The sequence below is a fragment of the Thunnus thynnus genome, chromosome 18 (assembly GCF_963924715.1).
Source record: "Thunnus thynnus chromosome 18, fThuThy2.1, whole genome shotgun sequence".
Lineage (NCBI taxonomy): Eukaryota > Metazoa > Chordata > Actinopteri > Scombriformes > Scombridae > Thunnus > Thunnus thynnus.
In genome coordinates, this window is record NC_089534.1 from 2351228 (window position 1) to 2376989 (window position 25762).

Here is a 25762-nt window from a genome sequence, read left to right on the forward strand (position 1 = left end):
TTGGCAGGCACTTTTTGTACAAAGCAAAGAACAAATCAGGTACAATCCAAGCTACAGAACATCAAAAGGAAGCAGCTGAGAATAAGTTTCCTCATATTTTGTGGCAGCAAGTTGATTTCCATCCAAATGTAGCTCAAATTTCAACGGAAATTCCAGTAAATCGTTAAAAGAAGCTAAACGCGCGTCTCCATCCAATAGCAGTTATGTGACTATTAGGAGTTGGTTTGTCAAGATAAACACATGCTGCCACAAATTTTCCAGTCAGATGCCACAAAATCATTACAGAAGAAGATGACATAATTAAAAGAGCAACAGTCAGACCTCAAACAGTGAAAAACAATATATAAAACATGACGGAATTAGAGCATTTATGTTATTTTGTGGCGTGGGAGCAACAGTGGACATTTAAGTCACATGCTTCCTTTACGTCATGATGTATTTGTTTCCACTCCTTTCACATCACATTTTGCTTTTATCCTTACACCAACGTTTCCACCTCAGCCAAGCATAAAAAAAAATTTTTTATGTGCAAAATTTAAAATTGTGCATTAAAACAGGTGGATGAAAACCCACCATATAAGAGATCTCTATTCCACAAGTTTTAGGGGAAGGCTGCACCAGACAGTGTTTGCAGTTTTGATCAGTTACTTGTCAACGCAAGAAGACGTGCTTCTGACTTCCCCTTCAATATCTCTCCATCATTCTCATCACATATTTTTTTAAGTTTGTACAATGTGGCATTTTCAAGTAATTTCAACAATGTGGCGTCAGCATCAGACACCTGATTTGCAGCTGATAAAGACCAGGACGTGTTCAACAAGTAAAACACTTGACATTTAGTCTCTACATTTGTGTCTGGTTTATGATCTTGCTGTCATCTATTTCAAGGTCTTCTTTGTGATTTACGTAGGTCCCCTCATCGACGGGCGGCGTAGGATTCTTGCGTTCGTAGTACTCCACTATGGGGTAGGTGACGACGGTCAGCACCAGAACGGCCAGCAGGATGTACAGTTTATATTCCAGGCACAAGAAGGTGCTGTAGGCGAAGGCGATAACAAAACCGAGAGACTCCCACATACGGTAGTTGGCAAACGCTGCCTCTTTCTCCCTGGGGAAGAGGATGCCATAAATTGCTGCAGGACAGAAAGCAGACGAAGGGTGAACATCATAAACACAATCATTAATAATAAAACATTTTAAAAAGTGGTGGCTAGGTGAGTCAATCCTTGAAAAGATAAAAACAAGAAAGTCTAAAGCCCCCAAAAGGCTGCAGTTTTTCTTGCATCCTACAATCCTAAAGTGTGGACGTAACAAACAACAACATTAATGATTATGGTTTGTCCAACATGAAAAGAGTTCATCTTCTAGGGAGTATAAACGTTCTAAATAAATTTCAAGGCAATCTGCAGATTTTATTTTGATATTTCTTGTCTGCAATTGGAAATCTTGACAAATGCAGTAGTTGAACTTGTACCTTGAAACAGACTGACAATGAGTTTTAGTTAATTTTGACATAATTGTGGAAATAGACAACAGGTCAGGAGCGCCAAAGTTCTGTCTTGACTAAAAACAATCGTAACTCAAGGTCCACTAACGTCCAGAACGTTCAACCACATCTCACTGTCTTCGTTAGCAAATGGAGTTGTTGTCTCAGTTGCCATGGCGATAGCTCACTTAGCTCCTACCAACACCATTCACTGATGCATCTGAAAGCTCTGGAATAAGCTAGTAAGTGGACCTAAATGCTAAAGTTAAGACTCAAGGGATGGAAATATTGGTTGGTTGGTGAGCTGAGCAAACACGCTGGTCCAGACTGAAACGGACCAAAGTGAATTGCCATGAAACTTTTTAAGGACATTCATTGTTCCCACAGGAGGAACTGTAGTGACTCTGGTGGTTCCCTGACATGTACGCTGATGCATCAAAATGTATCTCAACATGTATCCTCATGGTCCCCAGAGGATGAATCCCAATGACTTTAGCAGGTTACATTGTTTGTTTAAAAATTATCTCAACAACTGTTGGATGGATTAAAATGAAATGTACAAACATTTGTGGTAACTGAAAAAACTTTGTCAATCAGGCCTATAAATCTTCAGCTACACAACTTCTTTTAGTCTCCAAATTAGTCAAACAACTAAAAAATAAAAGAAAGTTTCTTCAAAGTTGAAGAAAAACACTCAGTCGGACAGAGTTCAGTGCAATATTAGATTTACTGTGCAAATAGCAGTAATACAGCAAACCGAGGCTTAGTTCATGAAGCAAAAACCTAAAAACCAAATAGAAACCATCATCTTATATACCCTGGAGAGCGCCTCCCAATGTGGCGTGTCAGGGTTCCTGCCATGTCACAAAGTCCAGGTATCTCCCATCATTAAAACCTCTTGCCACCAAATTTGATGTATTTCCAATACTGATCCCAGTGGACAGTCCCTGGCATTTCTTCACCTTTTTCTTCCACCATTATTTATCAATTTGCTTTTCATATTCAAATATTACCTAACACGCACAAAACAGCTTTTTAACATCAAGGCACTTAACCTCTTTTTCATCTCCTCTTCACTCTATTTCACCTTACTTCACCCTGCTCCCTATCATGCTGCTGTTGGCAATTAGGCAAGTCCCTTATCTTCTTTTTGACATATTTATGACATTATGTTTATGCCAGCACCTCATTATCTCTTCTGTTGGCTGGTATCTGTGTCCACTCATGCTTGCAATTGTAGCCAAACATTTACAACACAGTCCACGTTGCCTATAAATCTTCATGACTTGCTCATGCCTCTTTTTGTAAGAGACACAAACTTCATACACCCACATTACCTCTCCACCTGACACAAAGTCACACATATATTAACTCATTTTGTCAGGATTAAATGTATTATATGCATATACCATGTTAATCACATAAAAAAACCCACTACACATTCATATTCCCCTCAGGATGAATTGTAATAACTTGACCCTTGATAACGTGATCCCTGACTTTTCATCTAACACCATCATAGCATCCAGTACTTTTGTTTATGACCAAATACCTAAAAAACTAATGAAATTCCCATCAGCCTCAGCTGTACTTTGTGTTAAATGCTAATTAGCAAATATAGCATTAGCATTACAGCTGCAACAATTAGTCAATTAATCAGTTAGTTTGCCAACTACCAACTAACAGCCAACTATTTTGATAATCGATAGATCATTTTGAGTCATTTTAAAAAGAACATTTCTAAATTCTCTGATTCCACCTTCTCAAATTTGAATATTTGGAAACAGTGATCGACATTTTTCACCATTTTCTGGCATTTTATAGACCAAACAAGTAATCAATGAGTCAAAAAATAATCAACAGATGAATCCATAATGAAAATAATCGTTAGTTGCAGCCCTAGTTCACAATGCTAACAAACTAACCTAATTGGTGACCTATGTAAACATTACATTGTGACCATGTTAGCATGCTAACGTTGGCATCTTGCTCAAAGCACCACTGAAGAAGAACCTTACACAGCGGCTAGCATAACTGTAGACTTGTAGTCATCCTCAGGGGAGCATGAATATCCTGACAACATCTCCACTGTTGTCAATGAGCACAAACAACTATCAGACAAACAAACTCTTCGTACTGCATGAGGTATCCACACTGCACACCAGTTTCTTACCATTGGTCTGAGTTTGCCAGATAGCGTCTGCCATCCCCCACAGAGCGGGAAATACAAAAAAGACAGCCAGCTGGTCAGGATGAGGCTTCCAGAACAACAGAGCGATGATACAGGAAAAGTTGGCCAATGCAGCTGAAAACGGACAAATTCGACAATCAAATGGAAGTCAGCAGTTCATTCATACTGTTCATTCTAAACCTTAAAAGGTGAAAAACTAACTTAATTATGAGAGATCTTACCCAGGAAGATGAGTGCAGCTCTCCCGGTGTACCTCGCTAGTCTCCCAAAGAGAAAGGAGCAAAGAGAATTGGAGGCTCCAAAACACATCATCACAAAGCCGACATAATGGATTCCCAACGCACACGTCACGTAGTTCTGCAAGGAAACACAGCAAGATGTTTTTAAGCAAACAGATGTCACATATTCTTACAGGTCATATCTCATATATGAAACGACAGAAAGAAAAGAAAACAGAGAAACACAAAGATTTATATTACATATTATTTCATGTCAATTAGGGGGATTAACCACTTGGATTCTTTAAGAGCTCCTTCAAACAGAAGAGCGTTTTCCACCAAATCTAACTCTGACTGAACTGGTAGACTCCCACTAAAATACAGACAATAACATGGTTACTAACTTGCGTAAAGCCCTTTAAAGCCTCTTTCAGACATGCACCTTTATACATACATCTCTCACATATTTGGAGTCATTTTTATGTAAACAACAAGCAATCTTGCTACATCTTCTCTAGTAACATTTCTGTAACATTTCGAACGGCGTCAGATTAACATGAAGGTGAAAAACAAGCACATTGGGAAATTAAATGTGTGACTAAATGACAGAGCTGCAATGATTGGTCAAATAATCCATTAAGACGATCAAAAGAAAGCTCTTCTGAAACTATTTTGATAATTGCAAGCAAAATTTCAAGCAAAAATGCCAAATGTGATGGTTCACTGGTGAACATTTGCTGCTATTCGTTGTCTTACGTCATAATAAATTGAATATCTTTGGGTTCGAGACTGTTGATCGGACAAAACAAAACATTTAATGACATCACCTCGGGCTCTCGGAAATTGTGACGGGCGTATTTGACAGTTTTCTAAAATTTTAGAGACCGAACAATTGATCAAAAAGATAATCAGCAGATTAATCGATAGTAATAAATGTATCACCTTACTATCATCTTCTATATTCTCAAATACAATAAAATCAGTTAAATAAACTATGAAGTACTAAAAATGAGCTGATTCAGAGATGTCAGATCAGTTTATGTATATCCAGAAAATGATGTGCATGTGGCACAATAATAAAAACAAACATCGATGTCTGGATGAATCTTTAAAGATCTCCTCACCTTGGTGTACTCCCCGGAGAGGAAGCTCTGCTCGAAGCCGCTGTACATGGTGAGGGGGATGAGGGTCACCAGCCTCCAGTCCTTCAGCAGTCTGAATGTGGCCAGGAACGTCTGACAGAACGGCTCCCGGTTCTCACGGAACTGGCTGGTCTGTTCATGGTCGATGTTGTCCAGAAACACCGCCACAATGATCATGGCCAGCACACCCACACCTACAACCAACAGAGGATAGAAAACTGATCATGTGGATATCTGAAAAAGTACAACTGGTTTCTCTGATTACTTCAACACTGCTGGTTGAATTATTTTAATACTAGAGTTTATTTTCACGGTTTTGCCACTAGTTCTGATCATCCAGGCCCAAAAAACATTTTTCCTGCACACGATAATGAGAAAAGTAAAAGCTGTAAAATGGAGGAGACATATTTTTTTGACCGTCACAACTCCGGCAAATTGACTTGTTTCACTATCAGAATTTGATCCATTTGGTCAGATAACATTTGGAAAGTCTAGAAGAGCCGCATGATTGAATTATTGTATCCTCGTTCAAGTTAGCAGGGCGCTAAACCAGAAGTTAGCCGCCTCAGCACAGAACATTCACGCTCTATTGGACAAATGATCAGGAAGCGTGAGCAACATCCGGGTTATATCTTTGCAGCAGGAAGTGTTGAGCCTTCATGCGCCACTGAGCGACTTTCACAGGAAAGAACGGAGCCTCGCCTATAACGCTGTATCCAGTTCTTTTTATACATCCATGAGTTACCCCTGCTTCTTGTCTTTACGCTAAGCCAGGCTAATCGCCTTGTATCTTCAGCTATCTTCAGACATGACAGTGGTACCGTTTAACTATGGTGGCCCTGGAATGGAAAAATATAAATTCTTTCATTGTATTTTGTGAAATCCAATGATTTACCGATGTAGCATCCAACGAGTGTCCACACTAGCGACTGTGCAGGTCTGACGGGGGCGGTGCCGCTGGCGTTCACGACGAGGCCGCAGTCAGCCGCTCCACAGAGCTGCAGCTGCTCATATGGGATGTCAGCTGTCAGAAAAAAAAACAAAAAAAACAAGTCATTTGACTTGGATGAATACACAAAAATGAAGGAAGATAGTTTTTTAATCATGGTGGAAATGTTTTTTGTTTCTACGGTTTGTGGCTTCTGGGAAAAAGAAGATCATACACAGGCTCTAACGCCACTTTCATGTCATATCAGATTTACCATAATTACCAGTTTCTGACTTGTAAATAGTGTTCATGTCGGCCTCCAAGTCGTAATTACAACTGGGAACAAACTCTGATATGTACAACAAACATACACAGTATTTTAAACCCTCATACGACCAACTCAGTCATCATACAACCTTCCCAAGTTGTCAGAAATGTATTCACTTTGTAAATCGTTACCCAGGACGGAAATAAAAACGGATTAAATATTTGTGTTATGTTGTTCCTTCCCAGAAATGTGTCTCAACATGTGCCATCATCATCATATGAGCTGATAACCTGGAGATCATTCACACCATAAAATAATATACTGCACACTTGTCATCATTGACTTTTATCACGCTTTCTTATTCTCTTGTAAACTGAACCCATAAAAAGGCTGTAAGACACCAGTTAAACCTTGCCCACTGCTGGGTTTGTGTAGATGTGTGTGTGTGTATGTGTGTGTGTGTGTGTGTGTGTGTTTCAGGTGAAGGCAGATGCAGAGACACGTGACATAATGCAGGAACTCAAAAGCAAATCTGAAATCACATCTAATGAAAAAATCAGACTCTGTACCATGATGATAAAGTAATGTTTTGTCATCTGCTCTTCGGGTATCATTACTTCATCAGTGTGACTGATTTCCAGTTGAAACAACTGTAAACCAGTAGGCTACCAGTCATGGAGCAAACAGCAGAACAGGCAGAAAATAAGGATAAAATACTTAACTGGTCGGGCTTTTTAGTTACACCCGATAGTGTCTCTTTCATGGGATAAATTATTACACTTCTGTCCTAAATATATTTGCTATTCCTTTGATTTCATATACTTTCTTTATTTACAAAGATAACAGCAGCTTTCCACAGTATACATTGTTTTGCCCGAGTCCTCATACACTCATAGAGCTACAATGACCACGTTCATGGGAAATAAACCAGTGTGGAGGATTTATTTAGTTTTAACTTTGTCACTTAGATGAAAGCTTCTGATACTCTTAGTGTTTTATTCCTTTGTGCTGCTCCCTTTTCCTTAACCTCTTAATCTACATTTCGACACCTCTGGTCCTGTTCCCGCCTGCTATTATCATGCGTCCCCACATGTGTCGCGGGTGAGTAGGCGGTCCTTCAGTGTGGCCAAGGACACATTCGGTAAACACTGCTTAAAAAAATGTGGCCACATGTGGCCCTGAGTGATCGGATCTCACACCAGTACTCAGAGCTGTAAGTACTGGTGATCAAATCAAACATGACGCATTTTAATGACAGGTGTGAACAGGGCCTCTGAGAGCTGACGACCGGCTGAGATTACTTGTTTGTATAAAGTACTGCATGCTGAAGAAGAGCGTTTTTAAATAACCGGGCACCAGGCTGTCAGTGTTAACCAGCTGGCAACGTTTTCTTCTGTTTAATCTCAGGTGACGAATTCAAACATCTGCTTCCTCCAGCTGACATGAGAAGTGTCTATGTACAGACCTACAGGACACACCCAATTTACTACATGACGCCATTGCCCCGATGTTGTCACCTTAACGGCGCACTACACAACGCACACACCCCTGACCTTTGACCCCTAACCCTAACCATCCCCCACTGCTCATGCCTAAACTTACTGGGTTGTGTAATGTAACTTTGACCTCACTGTGTTTGGAAATGGAGATTATTTATTTTTCTCGCCTTGTTTTGTACAATATTAAACTTCCAGACTATAAACTGTCTCACAGACTGTTTACAGTTTGTGAACAGTCTCATCAATATTTATTTCTTACCTTTTTTACCTCAAGACTCTAAAAAAATCATATAATTTTCTTTTATTGTCACTAAGAGAGCAAATCTGACTGTTACTGTAAAATCTGTTTAAGTTTAAAACCTTAAATTTATTTGTCGCAGATATTTCAATGAATTTTACATTAAAATAACAAACAAACTAAACCAGAATTCAGTGGTTCAGTTTGTATTTAAGTGTTTATCAGTGCTGCCACTTTCACTTGTCTTCATACCTATATTGGTGTCCTGTCCGAAGATGAGCGACGACATGAGGTTCCCCCACACGGCGGATGATTGAAATATGAAAAAGAAGATGCCAAAGTATTGGTTGATGACATCTGAGCCTTTTTTGCCTTCCTTGGCAGCCTGCACGTTACCAGAGATGGTCAGGTAGGTGCATTTAGCCGACCACAGAGGAGAACCTCCCAAACCCAGGATGACTGAGGTGGGCATGAGGGTATACCTGCAGGAGAGAGAGCAAAGGGAAAATCATTTTTTCTTAACGCTACACTTTTACCTTTTATGTATTTTTTGGCCAGTTAGTGTCTCATGGTCTGGTTGCTGTTTTCAAGGCTGTAGGTTCTAGTGCCATTCTGTTGTGATATAAAATCACCCCAAAGTTTGCATACTCACTTTTAAAAAATATTTAATCCGAAAAACACAGAAACTTTGCACACAAAGTCACATTTTTTAGCCTTACTAGTGTTGAGACCCTTGTAGAACAGCTGAGGATGGGTCCTCGTGAGTTTGGTGATACTGACTTTTCTTTTAATGCTACCAGCAAAGTTAAAATGTTCAGTTATCCAGAGAAAGCGCTCCGTGTCTGTGATGGATGGATTGACAAAATGTTTCATAAAGGCATCGATGGATCTGTGGGATATTTTAACCTGTTCAGACATTATTGATATAGTTCTGATCAAGTTATACAATCATTTACTTTGGAAGAGAATCAGTTATTTTATATAATTTGCAAAATCATTATTCTTCTCTTCCAGTCTGAATGCACAAACAGTCAAGGTTTTTACTTTATCATTAGATGTACATCAGGATATAATGTTAAATGGCTCTGAGTGATACAGACGTGTATTTGATGTTTATTCACATAAAGATATTGGATTTATTAGATTGTGGAATGGAATAAAGGAGAGCAGGATGCTGGTGTGGTCAAGGTTGGAACACCAAGTATTGGATGGGCAAGAAATAGCTAATCATGGTGGAAAGTACCTGAGACAGGTAAATGTGTGAGGTCACAAGAGCTGCAGCGATGGGAGGAGCAGAAGTTAATAAAAATAATAAACATGCTGTAATGATACTTGTTAGACCAGCTCAGTTTACATCTGTTTGAATTTACAGTAAAACTATTTCTATATCAAACTCTTTGAGATCGATATGTTTTCTCCTTTTTATGATAAATTGAGCAGCGTGATGAGGAGCTGGAAACATCTGGACCAGATGAAGATCTATACAATCAATCCTAATGACTCTGAAGATCCCCGACATTATTACATCTGTCTCGCACTTTCAGATGTCATAATATCAATTTGTCCAGTGGTATCGGCTCTTTTTCTTTGTTTTTTGGTTGTTTATAACTAAATACCTGCAAAACAAATTACAAATTACACTGTCACTGTTCTGAAGTACAGTCTCACACAGCTGCTAGCTAAAATGCTAAAATTTGTAATAATTTTGTCATTTCTTTTCAGCAGCTGAAGAAAAACGTCATGATCTCCTTTCTGATGTTGGATGTTTAATACGAAGAGAACATGTTTGTGCCCTTGAACAATGTTCTTCAGTACTTTTGTTTATTTACATGTATTATACAAAAATGTACTTGTATTATCTATATTGATTTTGTAAAGAAGTTGTAGTACTCTTCTATAGAGGCCCAAAAGTGACACAATAAATGAAGAAATACAAAAAGTATATTATTATTTGTTTATTTATTTATTAGACATGTATTTATTTTCAGTTAATCATGGTCATTTATTACTTTATATCTATGTCCTGTGTCACTTTTGGGTACCATACTCTCTACTAGGGATGTGCAGAGGGCCCAGTATCTGTATTTGTATCTGTATTTGTTGAGGCAGCAAAATTATTTGTATTTGTATTCGAATAAAAGTGGAAAGAGGCTTAAAAATCCTGTTTTTGTTTTTTATTACACTTTTAATTTTAGAAAATTAAAGTGGGGAACACCCCCAACACTGGGAGTGATGTCCAAATTAGGAAATGTGCGTCATGTAGCAGGTGGATGTGACTCCCCTCACTGAGACCTGCTGATAAACGTCACAGCGGAGCAGAGGAGAGACACTGAGATAGTGATGTAACCAACCTGTGTGCTGGTATTTAACATTTTTTCTTCCTGAAAACAAATAATTTTTAAAATATTTGTATGAAACAAATATTCTTTTTAAAAAAAACCCACTATTTGTGCTTTGCCAAATAACATATTTGTATTCGGACACACCCCTACTCTCTAAGCTGTGACAGTGTTGGAGATTATATTATTGTTTACAACCAAGTTATTACAAATTCCTTAATCAGCAATAAAAATGTAAAAAAGCTGCAATGATTGATTACCATCCCGGGTAGAGGTTTCCAACGGAGTAGGAGACGTAGCAGGCCATGCCGGCGACGATGGTCCATTTACAGCCCAGATTTTTGATCATGATGGGAGGAAGAAACATGGAGGAGACGATGATGGCGCCGTAGATGACGCTCAGAGACGCTACGCCCATCCCATCCTCTGCGTTCAGGCTGCTCTGTAGGGACGGACAGGACGACGATGATGATGAGGATGAAGATGTTGGCTCAGGGAAGGTCAGTTTAATGACAGTAAAGACAGTTCTGTTGAAATTACTTTTCCAACATGTCAAGATGTTTTATTTTCCCGCAAAACAAAAACTGACTCCTGTAAAAGTATCAGCTCCTAAAACTGTCATTGTAAAATAAAAATGTGATTTTCTGATTATATCATTATTTAATTATATTTTACTGTATTGACCACACAGTTTAAAGTACAGATTTTTATCTTTCTGATCTCAACTATTGTAGGTCAGTGTTTGGCCTTCTGATGGAAAATGAAAAGAAACTTTATAACAAACTGTAGTAAAAAATAAATAAAAAGAGCTGAAGACTGATGATAAAGAAGAGATTGAGAAAGACTGACATGATCCACGGTTCCAGCTGGGTTATAATTTCTCTCTGTTTATGTAAGTTTCAGTATAATAACACACTTAGTAAAATAGTTATCGACTATTTTATGTTGCCATTACCTGCAAAGTAAAATTGTCTACATTCACACCTGAAAAGCACCATTTTTGCTCTCTATTCTGCTACATATGGATTTATGAAGGAACGGTTTAATTCTCACACAGTTATCAGAGTTATCTTAAAGAACTTGAAAATATCTCGAAAGTAGCTCATTCTTTGAAACGGTGCCTTAGCGTGATGATTATATACAGCATGTTTTAACACTGTGTCCAAACAGGAATGCATTTCAATCATTTGTATCACACACATCTAAACTTACCAATACTTTTTTTATTAGTGAATGTACTATCATGTGCTATCATGTAGAGGAAATCCATATGTCATGATTTAAGAAAGGTTTTTATTACATTTCTAACTAAATGATGCACAAATAGTATGTTTTAATCCTTTAATTAGTTTTAACATGAATAAATCCCTTTAATCCCCATAATACTAACTTCAACCTTTCAGTATTTTAATGTAACAATTAACCGTAATTGAATTTTAAAAATGACATTTGATAGGTAAAATAATAATTGTGTATTTTCCACCTACCTGCAGGCTCTGCAGGCCTCCGTAAGCCGTGAACAGAGACAGAAACCCGATAGAGACGACCAGCACGTTCTTGAAGTTACGGCTGACCATGGTTGCCTTTTAAAAATTAAAAATTAAAAATAAAAAAAAAGGAAAATAATCTTCACAGAACTTCCACCTTTAAGAAAAAGAAGAAAAAAGTAACTGAAGTGTTGTATATTTCAGGATCAATGCTCTTCATGCAGCAGCAACCGTTCAGGAGTAAAGTCACAGAGGTTCTCAGCTGAAAATGATTGTGATTCTGATAAACTCCTGTACTGGAAACAGCTGAGAACAAAGTCCAGCCCTGACACACACACACACACACACACACACACACACACACACACACACACACACACACACACACACACACAAACACATATTGCAGACTCGGTTTTTGCAGAGGAATCCTTATCATTTGGCCTCTGATTGCCTCCCACATTTCCAATTTTCACGTCATCATCAGTCACATGCTGTGACCTCGCTGCTTTGAATCATCGATATGTTTTGATGGTAAACTCTTCTTCTTCATGTGCATCTTTTCATCCCTTCAACACTTTCAGTCTGATTCTGATACTTTTATTTCACAACAGCACCAGCTCAGCTCAGTGTTCAGAGCTGGAAAGTAAAGTATATTTATGTGTGTGATGCTACTTTCTACTTTCTACTCCACTACATTTATTTGACAGCTTTAGTTACTTTACAGATGAAGATTTGACATAAAATAACATAAAAATAAGCTAATAATAAGCTACCAGTGGTTCCCAGCAGGCTTGTGGCCCTTTATAAAGAATCAGTGTGTATTTGTGTCTCTTTGTCATGGTTCAGATGAACAGTTATAACATAATTGTTATATTAACTGTAGCAGAACTTTGTTTTCTCTTCTTTCCTAATCAATCATGTCACCACTCCTCATATTTATCTGGTGACTCTCAGAGAGCAGTTAAAACTAACTCCACCCCAACCGACTCATCACTATCAGTAATGTACTTTCTATATATATGTGATATATATATATATATATATATATATATATATATATATATATATAAAATATTACAGCCCCATTTTCTGCAAAACCAGAACTTTTACTTTAATACTTTAAGTACATTTTGCTGCTAATACTTATGTATTTTTACTTGAGTGGGATTTTGAATGCAGGACTTTTACTTGTAATGGAGTATTTTTTTACACTGTTTTATTGCTGCTTTTACTGAAGTAAAAGATCTGAATACTTCTTCCACTACTGGTCTTTACAACATGATCGCTTTGTTGTTGTCGTTTGAAGAATATGACAAAAACACAGAGACCCTTCAATCTGCCGTCTGTTATCTCAGCTGTACTCAGGATGAAGCAACCCAGCTTCAAGCTGATGTAAACTTTTATTAAACACAGATGTGGTCCAGATTTCATGAAGACCTTCTCACTGATAACAATAAATTCATGTTGACATGATGTTATAATAGGTTTGGTTAGATTCTAGAGAAATATACTGTAAATCAGTTTCTATTATGTTTCTATCAGATCATGTCAAACAGCTGCAAATACAAATGATTTCAGCATCGGTGTAAATGTAAATGCTGCTCCAGAGGCTTTTCCTTCCTTTAAATAAAGTATGATGTAATGGATATAACATGAATATGAACATGTGAGTTTAAAGTAAATCAAACTGAAAGATATTAGTTAAATCCATACTAACCAGTGGTGGAAGAAGTTCTCAGATCCTTTTACGTAAAGTAAAAGTACTCAGTAGAGGTGCCCGAATACAAATATGTTAAAGCACAAATAGTAGGCTTTTCACAAATATTTTTTTCATACAAATATTTGTAAAATTATTTGTTTTTGGGAAGAAAAAAAACAAAACATGTGAAATACCAGCGAGCAGGTCAGTTATAGTCGCTATCTGCTCAGCAGGTCTCAATGAGGGGAGTCACATCCACCTGCTACATGATGCATATTTCTTAATTTGGACATCACTTAAATTTTCATCTTTAATTTTCTAAAATTATAAGCTTAATAAAAACAAAAACAGGATTTTTAAGCCTCTTTCCACTTTTATTCGAATACAAATAATTTTGCTGCCTCAACAAATACAGATACAAATACAAATTCTGGGCCCTCTGCACATCTCGATATAATTATATCTTACATTATTTGATTCAATGTGCTTCGGTGAAAGGTCACCACATAAATCTGAAGAGTCATGAGATGATTAACAAAGCTCTGCTACACAAATTTATATTAGTTTATGGACTTTTGTCAACAGTTAGGTAATAAAAACCATCTGAGAAGTTTTTCTCTCTTTGGTGAAACTGTAAAAGAACCTGCAGTCGTCTTCGCTACGTGACGATATGAGACACAGCTTCTTGTAAATTGTCACAAAGGTTGGAAACCACTGGTTTAATCTCTAATCACGTGTTGTATTTTATAAACTTATTGTATGTTTTTCTAATGTAAAATCTTAATCTGTAAAGTAACAACAACTGTCAGATAAATGTAATGCAGTAAAAAGTAGAATATTTCCCTCTGAGATGTAGTGGAGTGGAAGTATAACGCAGCAGAAAATGGAAATACTCGAGTATTTAAATGTTGTATTTGAGTAAATACTATCTGGTTATTTAAAGCTAAACGATGGATAGTCGTCGTCTTTACTGAGCAGACAGACGAGACAAAACTGAAACTGTCCAGATCAGCACAGAGAAGAACGAGGCAGAAAATATCTTTCTTTCGTCTTCTTCATCCTATTAATCATCTCACGACCCTTCATGTTACTGGGATTTCAGCTCCCAGGTTGGGAAACTACTCTGACGTCCAACTATGTAGCTCAGTCAAAAGCATCAGGGTCAAACAGAATTAAAATGACTTTATTTCCAAAATCTAAAGACATCAGTAAGTAACTGAATGTGCTGACTTTCTTGGCATCAGCACAAACTGGTATAAACTGGTCATTGAACTGTGAATATGATGCTTCTTGATCTTTACAGGAAAAGAAACTGTCCGTTGGACGACTATCAAAGTGCAGTGCGCCGTGTTTATGGTGGGTAATGCAGTGTGGGATTAGTGGAGAATTGCTTGATCACTCTATAAACACACGAAAAGAACATTGTCACGTTTTGAAGTAATGTAAGCAAATAATAAAATCAGAAGTACAATGCATCGTATTTCTCTGGCGGTTCTTCAGAGTCTCTACAGGATCTAAAACATCTAGAACTCAGCCTGAAGGTTAATGAGCAGCTCTCAGATAGTTCAGCTGGTCTGGAGCAGGAATAACACAATAACACAATAACACAGTGACGTTACGATCACAATGAACTGAAGAACAATAGATCAACACATTACAGAGACATAAACGTCTACAGAACTATGATTTGTCTTATTACTGACATTAAACAACATAAACTAACTTACAGTCAACTGACTCATTTTACACAGAAAGGAGCTAAAATTTAAAATAAACATCAGCATGTTGATGATGAAGAGCAGGTGTTGAATGACAGACTTAGTTTATAGAACAACATTTGTAAAAATATATATAATACATACAAGAAAATGTTTTATTCCAAGAGGACAAAGTAGTTTTGGCCAATCTGCCAAGACTGGAATAACTTATCACAACAACTACCATCCATTCACCACGACATGAAGAGCCTGATCATTACAAATCACACTGGTGAACATTAGAACTGTTGTTTGTTGTCTAACTTGTCATTATTACGCTTCGTGTAAAAGCTGCTCTTGTTTATCATGAGCTTTGTATGTAACATCCACATTTTACCAGTCCTGACACTGTGTTTCTTGTTTCTATGCAGTGCAGACTTGTTTGTATCGGCATATTTTCATTTTTTACCGCTTTTGTTGTTGTTTATTTGCATTTTCACTGTTTTTGTTGTTGTTTATTTGTATTTTCAACGCTTTTGTTGTTGTTTATTTGCATTTTCACTGTTTTTGTTGTTGTTTATTTGTATTTTCAACGCTTTTGTTGTTGTTTATTTGCATTTTCACTGTTTTTGTTGTTGTTTATTTGTATTTTCAACGCTTTTGTTGTTGTTTATTTGCATTTTCACTGTTTTTATTGTTGTTTATTTGTATTTTCAATGCTTTTATTGTTGTTTATTTGTATTTTCAACACTTTTATTTGCAATATTTGTGCTTCCAACTTTTTGCCTGCCCAGGGACAACAGATGAAAATGAGCCTTTCTGGCTAACTCTGGCATATTTTCAGAAATGTTATTAATATGCACTGTCCCTGTCAAATAAAGTAATTAAATTAAATTAATATTAAATACATTAAATGATAACCAGTATTTAAACCTGTCTCACACATTTACACGTTTGATGGTGAGAAATCAGAGCAATTTTCAAACTATGACTGTCAAAATGTTTTCTGTGTATCATTAACTTTCATATTGTACGTTGTTATACATTAATAGAGAACCATACATAATTAAAGAAACATAAATCATAAAGTATCAAACACCTGAGTTAAAAATGAAAACAAGTTGTTTACACCTGTTTAAAGTCTCTCAGTTACTTCGTCATTCACCGGAGTTATGAGTATTAAAGTGACACATTAATTTATTAGATTTATAAATATCTGTGATGTTTTTTAACAGCTGCTGAAGCAGCACAGAGGTGTGTTTGTTATTGAGTAATCCAAACTGTCAGCTCAATAAAGCTGTTATGAAACACTGAATTCCTGAGTGTCATCGAGAGTCATAATATCATAAACTGATAGTAACTATGACAACGTGTGTGTTGATTACACTGACAACAGCTTGACTTTGGACTGTTTACATCAGATGTAATAGTTTACATAAAGTAAGTGGAACAAACTCTCTGGACTGACTCTTCTGTCCGCTGAATAAACCTGATCAGATTTATTTGCACTGAAACTGATGAAATGAATGAATTTGTTTAGCTGCTGTTCTATCAGATGTTTATATGTTTATTGAGTCTTTATGAACGTCTCCACCCTGCTGTTAAAACACTGTTTGGTGTGTCTGTGTACATTCGTTAATGAGTTTCCTGTTATAAGGTACGCAGCTGATAAGATCTTGTTTATTTATAGCTCGTCATCCTCTGATATGAGAGGAGTGATGCGTTCTGATTAAATAAACTAGAGACTGTTACCTGCTGGAAGCTCTGAATCCGAATAATAAAAGGTTTCAAAAGTCTTCTGTGAAATATAAATGTTATTTCTATGACTCGACTCGCTCGAATAACTCTTTAAAGAATGTGTTTGTTAAGTTATATTTTAATGTGAACCAATAATATTCACATACATGATCATTTTTGTAGATAAATTGATAAAAGATAACAAACATGTAGCCTCAGACATGTGTGTATAGTATATCCACACACACACTGAGCTTAATATGTGTGCATACAATCATGAACAGCTGCAATGATTAGTCAATTAATCGATTAGTTGCCATCTATTTAAATTAATCGCCAACTATTTTGACAATCGATTGATTGTTTTGAGTCATTTTTTAAGAAGAAAATGTCCAGATTCTCTGATTCAGCGTCTTAAATGTGAATATTTTCTAGTTTCTTCAGTCCGTTATGACAGTAAACTGAATATCTTTGTGTTGTTGACAAAACAAGACGTTTGAGGACGTCAGCTTGGACATTTTCTGACATTTTATGGACCAAACAACTAATCGATTAATAAGAGAATAATCAACAGATGAATCGATCGGTGCATCAACACAAAACACAAACAAACTGTACATTCACACATTCAGTCATAAAGTTTCTCCCTGATATAACTGATTCATTTTGCCTTTTTTTTTGTTTGTTTTATTTATATATGGATTTAAATTTATTTGATAAACAGTCGACTCTCATCACAGTCTGTAAACAGCCACTAGAGGGAAGTAGAGTCTATAAATACACTTTAAAACCAACTGCTGAGATGTTGTATGTTGCAGTAAAGTGATAAAAGTTCCACATCAACATAAAGCACAGCTGGCTGGACGAGAGTAAAACCCACCTGCATGTTTTAAATGACAGTCAGCAGTGAACACCTTCACTGATCATCTTAGGAACAAGAACATGTTGTTGTTGTTGTTGTTGTTGTTGTTGTTGTTGTTGTTGTTGTTGTGAGGGGGAACAGTGCTGTGTGATGGAATTTATATTCCACTACATTTCAGAGACAAATATTCTACTTTGAACTCCAACACATGTATCTGACAGCTGGAGTCACTTTGCAGATTAAGATTTTACGATACAAAACTTATGATTATCATTGTTTAAACAATCTGTAAATGAGTTCATATCAGCTTTACCTCAACAAGCTCAGGGACGGGACTCCAGTGGAGAACCGGTTCCAAATTGTTCGATCCATCGGGAATCATCTGTCTCAGAGTTTATCAGTTCTTTTATAGCTTCATGTTTTTCTGACAGTTGCACATTGCAAAACAATGACGATGATGTCAAACTTATGTGTCTACACTGCCAGAAACTTACAACAAGAAGGAGTCACAGCAACAGTTGTGGTTGTAATGTCTGTAAAATGACAATATGCTGAAACATCTTTTTACACAACAAGGACTTCAATTCAATTCAATTTTATTTTATTTATATAGCACCAAATCATAAACAAAGTTATCTCAGGTCACTTCTCACATAGAGCAGGTCTACACTGAACTCTGTAGCCTCTTAACATCCACCATTGTTTTGGGGAGTTTTCACCTATTTGGCATCACCAGATGGAAAAGCTGATAACAGGAGAACTGTGAGGCCAACATGCATGAATCAGGTTTCATTTGAACAGAAACATCTTCTAGTTTCTGGAAATGTTGCTTGTTCAGCATGTTGCAAAACACAACCAGGAATACATCAGTTCAAATAGGCATCAAAAAAGTGTTCTGGAGGCTTATTCTATAAATATGAACAAATATGACTCTATAATGACTCATATTTGAATAACTAGGACATGCTTTATGCCAGAACTGTGTAAATCACCACATACCTTCTACATCTTGTCAAGCACACCTGTATATAATTCAAGACCTCTGGGTCTAACCTTCTGGGATTTAGGGAGTTCTTAGTCTGTGGTGTCACTGGTGTCACCACAAACGTCTCTGAAACGTGTCCAAGTGGCCAAATTATGTCAGTGATGCTGAGCTGCTTATAACCGGCTTCAGCGGGTCGCCGGAGACCCGGTGGATGTTAAGAGGTTAACTTACAGAGATCCAACATTCCCTCAGCAGCAGTTGGCAACAGTGGCAAAGAAGAAAAATCCCCTTTAACGGGAAGAAACCTCGAACAGAACAGAACAGAACAGAACAGAACAGAACAGAACCAGGCTGCAGGTGGGCGAGAGAGAAGCAGAAAAACAACAATAATAACAATGTTATTATTCTGTCAAATATGTCACAGCTTCCCAACCAAGCTACTATTTTTGATCAGGAATCAATAAGGGAATTGATGAAGAATCGGGCCGATAAGCAACAACATAAAATTGCTGCTTACACATTAATGTGTCAGTAATAATAATATGAGAATATTATATAATAATATGATATTCTGACAGATATTTTGCTAATAAAACTGTATCTTTACCTAAATAAAACTTCTACTTTACATTAAAGGAGATTATCTCCTGACATTTATTGAATCAATACATAAAACAAACCTACTTTTACTCTGTAAAATAACAGTGAACTTCAACCTTCAGGCCTGAACAGAGAATGATGTGATTCTCATTTAAAGAAGTTGAAACTTTGCAGCTTTTATCAACATCATCCTGCAAAAATCCTATCAATATTCTTCCATAAGGTGAATGGTATGTTCCTGCCCACACACACACACACACACACACACACACAGCGAGCTCCAGAGGATTTAGATATGTCTGTCTTATATAAAGACTAATACCTTCGCCCCACCAACATCTCAGCTCACCTCACCGGGAGTCGTTTCCAGCTTAACGTTTCCCTCCACAATCTCCGGCTGCCTTTTATACGCCCACTAAAGAACAGCCAGGCCGCGTCCAAACATTCCCTTCATTTCTATTTTATACCATCTGCCTTTCGTCATAACGCTTTGCAAATCTTCGCCCCACCGACACTCCCTCATCCCCGTCTCCCACACTTTTTTTTTCCCTTCTTTCCCTGCAACTCCTCTTTTCTGCAGGCTGGAAGGCATTGTTTGGGTGTTTTTCTACTAATATGCCAAATGAAATAAAGGAGACAGTGTTGTTTTTCACTTCACCTACACCAATGAAATGCATGTTTCATATTTTTTTTTAATTTTTAGATGTTTTTCACCATTTCAGACATTCATTGAGCTGCTGAGGAAGCGCAGTGACACTTTGCTAGCATGTTGTGCTACATATCACAACCTCTTCACTTTATACTAAAAAGTTCTTTGAGATATTTTAATGTAGCACAAAGTCAAGCTCTCTGACATGTTTTTAATACTTAATACAGTGCTGGATACACACTCACACACACAGAGCACTTGCAAGTAGATCATTTCATTGTTGGTTTGGCTCCAAACATGAGATCCCACAAGTTGCATCAATTGCTGCTTTTGAGTGCTGTGGGAAATTAAAAACTCACGTCTACAGCGCAGAGGAAAGACAAACTGGACGGTAGTCTAGATGTCCAGAGTAACATCTAAACATCTCACTGTCTGAATGGCTTCCAACATGCATGTTTTTTCTCCGATACGCCTCCTTCAATAAGATATTTTACGTTAGTAATTTAGAGTCGTATTTGTGAGTGGGACTTTACGGCGCGTCCATGAACGCAGCACGTGTTGCACAGGCAGCAGCAGACACTGTTTTCTGAAATTACACATTTATGCCTATTTGTTCTCTTGGATATTAATCTGAAGCCTCAGGTACAAAACTCTCATCAGAAGACTTTATACAAGCTGAACAGAACTTCTCATGACAAGTAAACGAACCTCACTGTGTAAAGTCAGTTGAGTCCTTTAATAATTTTAATTTGATCCAAATGTTTCATTAGAATCACTTCAGCTGAAGTTTTTCCCTTTAAAAAACAATAATTCTCAGATCTATTCTGAGACAAACATGTAATCGGCCGAGTTTTAACTGACAACACTTTGAGTGAAAATTTCAGATCCATGTGTCAGTTTAACTCTAATTACAGCATTTTAATTTATATTCATCAAGTACAATTAATGTAAAAACACTTATACTGACACACAGAGAGAAAAACACTTCACAGCTCAGAGATATAATGTTCTGTATCTATCACTGTGTGAGTATTTGATGTTTTCTTTAAATGACTAAAACACAAAGTTTAATTATTCTATTAGCCACGCAGGCGTCTGATTGGTTGGTTTGACTTTAACTACTGAGACTGGTTTATTCTCTCTGAGTGTTTATTGGCTGGATAAATTGACCAAAGAAACCTCTCTCTACACACACACACACACACACACACACACACACACACACAAACAAACACACTCCGCTGGGCCCTGCGGTAGAGAATTACAGGTATTAGGGTGCAGACAGACAGGTATGTCTGCTCTGCTTCAGATATGAGCTGAAAGCTCTGTGAGCAGACTGGCTCAGGGCACTTCAATAATACACCTCCCTGCAAGTGTGTGTGTGTGTGTGTGTGTGTGTGTGTGTGTGTGTGTAGAGAGTGTTTGCCACTAGAGGACGCTGTTACACACAAAAGAAAGACTGGTGTGTTAAACATACTCAGCTGAGTGGAGTCTGGCTGTGATCCAGACCAGTGGGAGGAATCCACCGTAATCCCAGTGCCTAAAAAGACACACGCTAATGACCTGAACAGTGTGTGAAACACCTCTCCAGTATGGTGGCAGAGAGACTGGATCCATTCCAGTTTGCCTACAAGTCAAAACGCAGGGTAGAGGTGCACCTGGACTCAGCAAATCCCCAAACTAGGATTTTATTCATGGATTCTCTTCTGCTTTTAATACTGTAAACAGTCTCCTGCACCACCTAGCGGAGCTTCAGGTCGACCCGACACTGTTTTCATGGGTTAAGAGGTTTTATCCCTGATTCTCTTCTCTGTTTACACCAACAACACCTCCTGCAGCAGCAAAGGAATGACGCTTTTAAAGTAAGACTCGGCCCCAGTGGTCCACCTGACTGGCACCAGTGCTGCTCTGCCTCAATCCCATCAGGCAGTAAACAACCTGGTCTGGACATTTCAAGGAAAGTTTCCTCCAGCTCAGCATCACCGAGACCAAAGAGCTGTGCTGCAGAACCAGACTCACAACCGTCGCCTCTTTTCTAGCCCCTCAGCATCGAAGGCCAGCTGGTAGAACAAGACAGACAGACACCCGGCAGCACATCGGCTCTATATACAAGAAATCCCAGCAGCGCCTCCACCTGCTGACCAAGCTCAGGACGTTTAATATCAACTAATTGAGTCCCTCACCACCAAACACAAAACAAAACTCTCCCACATCACTAATCAGACCAGAAAAATAATTGGTTCACCCCAAACTCTCCTATCTGAACTCTCTGATCAAGCATCTCACCCCCCCTCCTCCACCAGTCCTCCCAGTTACTGCCATCAGGTCGACGCTACAGAGTCCCACTGTCCCTGAAAGACATCTACAAAAAAATCTAATTAAAATAGGCACTGCACTCTTGTTGTGGAATGTATCTGTTCAGATGTCTTTCTGCAGGTGGAGCTGTTCTCTCAGTCTGTTCAGTGTTTAGTTTATTCTGGAAATAACTAGATATTTAAAACAGCAGATAAACTTAATGTACATGAAATCACGTCTGTGTTGTTGTTTTATAAAAAACGCTGCAGGTTATTACTGAAAACTGAGCATGTAAATCGGTTAAATGAGGAGAAGATTACAAGGCTTTTGTCTTTCTTTTGATGCTGTCTGAGGGTAAAGTGGGACTAATGCTTCATACAGGCCGCTGAGAGCTGTGAAGGAAGAATTCATTATTCCAGATTGAGCCGGGTCACACTCTTTAATCCCAGACCCCTACCTGTCTGACTGCTACAGAGTCATGGGAAAAACCTCTCTCTCTCACACACACACACACACACACACACACACACACACACACACACACACACACACACACACTGTCTTCCTCTTCCAAACTCTCTTTTCTCACCCAATCCTGCGGCTCTCTCGCCCCAAATCCCTCCTGGAATCTCAGACCTGTGTGTGAACCTGACTGCGGTCTGACTGATATTAGTTTTTTTTTTAAAGACTGAGACCGATAACTGATCCTTCTGGATTGAAGATGCTGACAGGCTCCATATCTTTAAACCTGAGTATAAACTAAATGTAATAGATAATCATTATAATAAAAGATATTTCTACATGCAGTCTGGTGGAAATCTAAAGTTACAGGCTTCTCATACAACCAGTGAAGTATTTATTATAAGCATGTAATCAATCAATCTGCATCATGTGATTCATATCAGAGCACACACACTAAACCATTAATAACAAAGACATCCAGCCAATAAGTCACATAATAAACATAACAAACAGAAACAGAAAAGTTGTTTGTATCCAGTAATCAGTCGAGTTGATGACAGTCATCAGTAGATGCCAGATGATTGAGGTTTGCTACAAGACTCAGCAGTTTTATTTATACTGAACATGTTTGGACTGAAATCATGTTATTAATATGTGAAATCTAATTTGTTTTTCTTCATATTCCACGTCCTCTTTATTTAGTGTTTACTGTATCTATATTTTTTAGCCTTGCTAGCAGCACAGCAGTAATGTAGGTCTGTCTGCTGTTTGTTGATCCCAACAACTGTTGGATGGATTGCAATGATATTTTCTATAAGTGTTATATTATTATTACTCTTATGGAAATTCCTTGTGTGTCCACAGTGATTATCAGACATATAAATCAATAACAACGGATATTATAGGACAGCATAGTGCTCCATAATATCATACAGTATAAAACCTACCACAACATCACCAACAGTCAAGTCCTACAACAGAGTACGAGTGACACAACTCTGATATCACGAAGGATCTCTGAGAGTCTGCAAAGCTGGAACCTTTTACCTTCATCCTGATGGTAACTACTCATCTTCACCATAGAGAGGATGTGATACGTCACCACTCAGGACTCGCTAAGAAGAGTCATACTGTGTTTTTGTTGACCCACAATCTTACTAGGGGTGTGCCCGATTACAAATACATTATTCAAATACGTTATATTTTAAAAAATTATTTGTTTTCAGGAAAAAAAAACATGTCAAATACCAGCGTGCAGGTCGGTTACATCACTATCTCAGTGTCTCTCCTCTGCTCCGCTGTGACGTCTATCAGCAGGTCTCAACGAGGGGAGTCACATCCACCTGCTACATGACGCACATTTCCTAATTTGGACATCAGTCCTGGAGTTGGGGGTGTTCCCCAGAGATAAAGCTGAACTACTGACACACAAAGTGCTCCCAACGGACTCTCCATAACCTGTTGTTCCCCTTCTCCTTTCCACAAAGTTAGGTTGCAAAAAAATAGGCAATAAATAAAAAGTGCAAAGCAAGAATCACCTTTGACGTTCTTCCCTACATGTTACACTCTGTGCTGTCTGTGTGTTATGGGTGTATAAATAGGTAGAGGTCTGTCTTAGTAAAGTTTTATCTCAGTAGTCAGCGCAGTCGTCTATGATCTGGGAGACTCCAGTTTGAGACCCGATGTGGGAACCTCCTTCATAAGGTAGTTTATTCATGAACACTTATTGTAACACTTTAATTTTCTAAAATTAACAGCGTAATAAAAACAAAAGCAGGATTATCGAATACAAATACAGATCATTTTGCTGCCTCAACAAATACAGATACAAATACAGATACTGGGATTTCTGCACATCCCTGAATCTTACTAAACATAGTAACAATCTTACAGAGACAGTGAGAAATACCAAACAGAAAGTTAAAATGCTCTCCACAAATAAACAATAGAGGGGAACCAGTATCTTTCTGTCCACTCATAACTGTCGAGGCTTATGTATGAAGTATAATTACTATCATACAGTTTTTCATGGTCCCTGGCCTTTCATCTCACGTCACCATGAGGGTGAAATTTGTGGTTTTCAGTGAAAAATCTCAACAACTATCGGATGGATCGCCATGAAATTTGGTTCCTGTTCTCAGGATGATGAAATGATCCTTTAACTTTTCATCTTAAGCCATCATCAGGTGGTCAAAACCTCAATTTGTCCAATAATAAAATCTGATAAATGTTTACTAAAGCAATTAAGTCTCTCTGAGTTGAAACAGTCAGCTGTGACGCCGCCACGCCGCTCCAGCAAGGTTCAAAGTTCACTCGTATAGTGTTTACTTTATAGTTCATTACTGTAATAACACACAATGACCAACAAGACAGCGATACTACATCTGCGTGGTAGTTAAACATTAACGACCGGTCTCCTTACCTGTCCAACAAAACGTATTTCCACCTCTGCATCTGTACTCTACATAATGATGTTTTCCTGAGTCCGAGGTTTCCTCCACTTATAAAACGCTGCACTGATGTTCACTTTGGATTTGGAGGAAGTGGACCAAGAACAGAGAATGAGGGGTGCTTCAGGGGGTGAAGTTTGGCTGTGGATTGAAATTCCCAGCAAATAGAGGACAAAGAGCCCTCTCTCTCTCTGTGTTTACAAAAACAAGAAATCCCAGCAGCCACTGAGGTGACAGAGAAGTGACTGGTATTGATCCGCACTTGGTACGGTTATTCTGAACAGAAACAGTTCATTAAAGTTGAGTAAGAACTTAAAACTGAATGAAAGTATAGTTCATATCTTCAGGCAACAGCTATATAGCCCTCAGAGAAACATGATGGATGTTTCTGACTGATGCTGCTGAAATAATGGAGTTTGTTTACAGTCTGTTTTCAGCTTATCGTCTTCAAAAGTGCATTCCTCACAAAAGGAAGTATAAAGAGAGACCTGAGGTGAAGTCAAAGGTGAGAGGTTATCGTTCAGAGA

The 25762-nt window shown here is 37.9% G+C and overlaps 1 protein-coding gene across 2 annotated transcripts; it reads right to left on the reverse strand.

Annotated features, from left to right (window-relative positions):
* Window positions 1-514: 514 nt before the first annotated feature.
* unc93a (unc-93 homolog A) lies at window positions 515-25224 on the reverse strand. 2 transcript variants are annotated; one of them, XM_067573395.1, is made up of 9 exons: window positions 25208-25224; window positions 11797-11953; window positions 10570-10751; window positions 8223-8452; window positions 5933-6061; window positions 5020-5231; window positions 3899-4034; window positions 3660-3791; window positions 515-1133 (listed from the first exon to the last, which is right to left on the reverse strand). In XM_067573395.1, exons 2-9 carry the CDS (start codon window positions 11884-11886, stop codon window positions 844-846), a joined length of 1401 nt encoding a protein of 466 aa, XP_067429496.1. In that variant the 5' UTR covers window positions 11887-11953; window positions 25208-25224; the 3' UTR covers window positions 515-843. The 2 variants fall into 2 exon arrangements, with proteins under 2 accessions (XP_067429496.1, XP_067429495.1); XM_067573394.1 differs by lacking the exon at window positions 25208-25224 and having other exon boundaries at window positions 11797-12071.
* Between the last annotated feature and the right edge of the window lie 538 nt (window positions 25225-25762).

Bases quoted from the DNA above. Each gene is read 5' to 3' on its own strand.
- unc93a (XM_067573395.1), bottom strand. From the start codon at position 11,886: ATGGTCAGCCGTAACTTCAAGAACGTGCTGGTCGTCTCTATCGGGTTT. The intron at 4,035-5,019 runs GTGAGGAGATCT...GTTTCCTTGCAG, and splicing joins TCTCCGGGGAGTACACCAAG to AACTACGTGACGTGTGCGTT. The intron at 1,134-3,659 runs GTAAGAAACTGG...TCTGTCCTGCAG, and splicing joins CTGGCAAACTCAGACCAATG to CAATTTATGGCATCCTCTTC.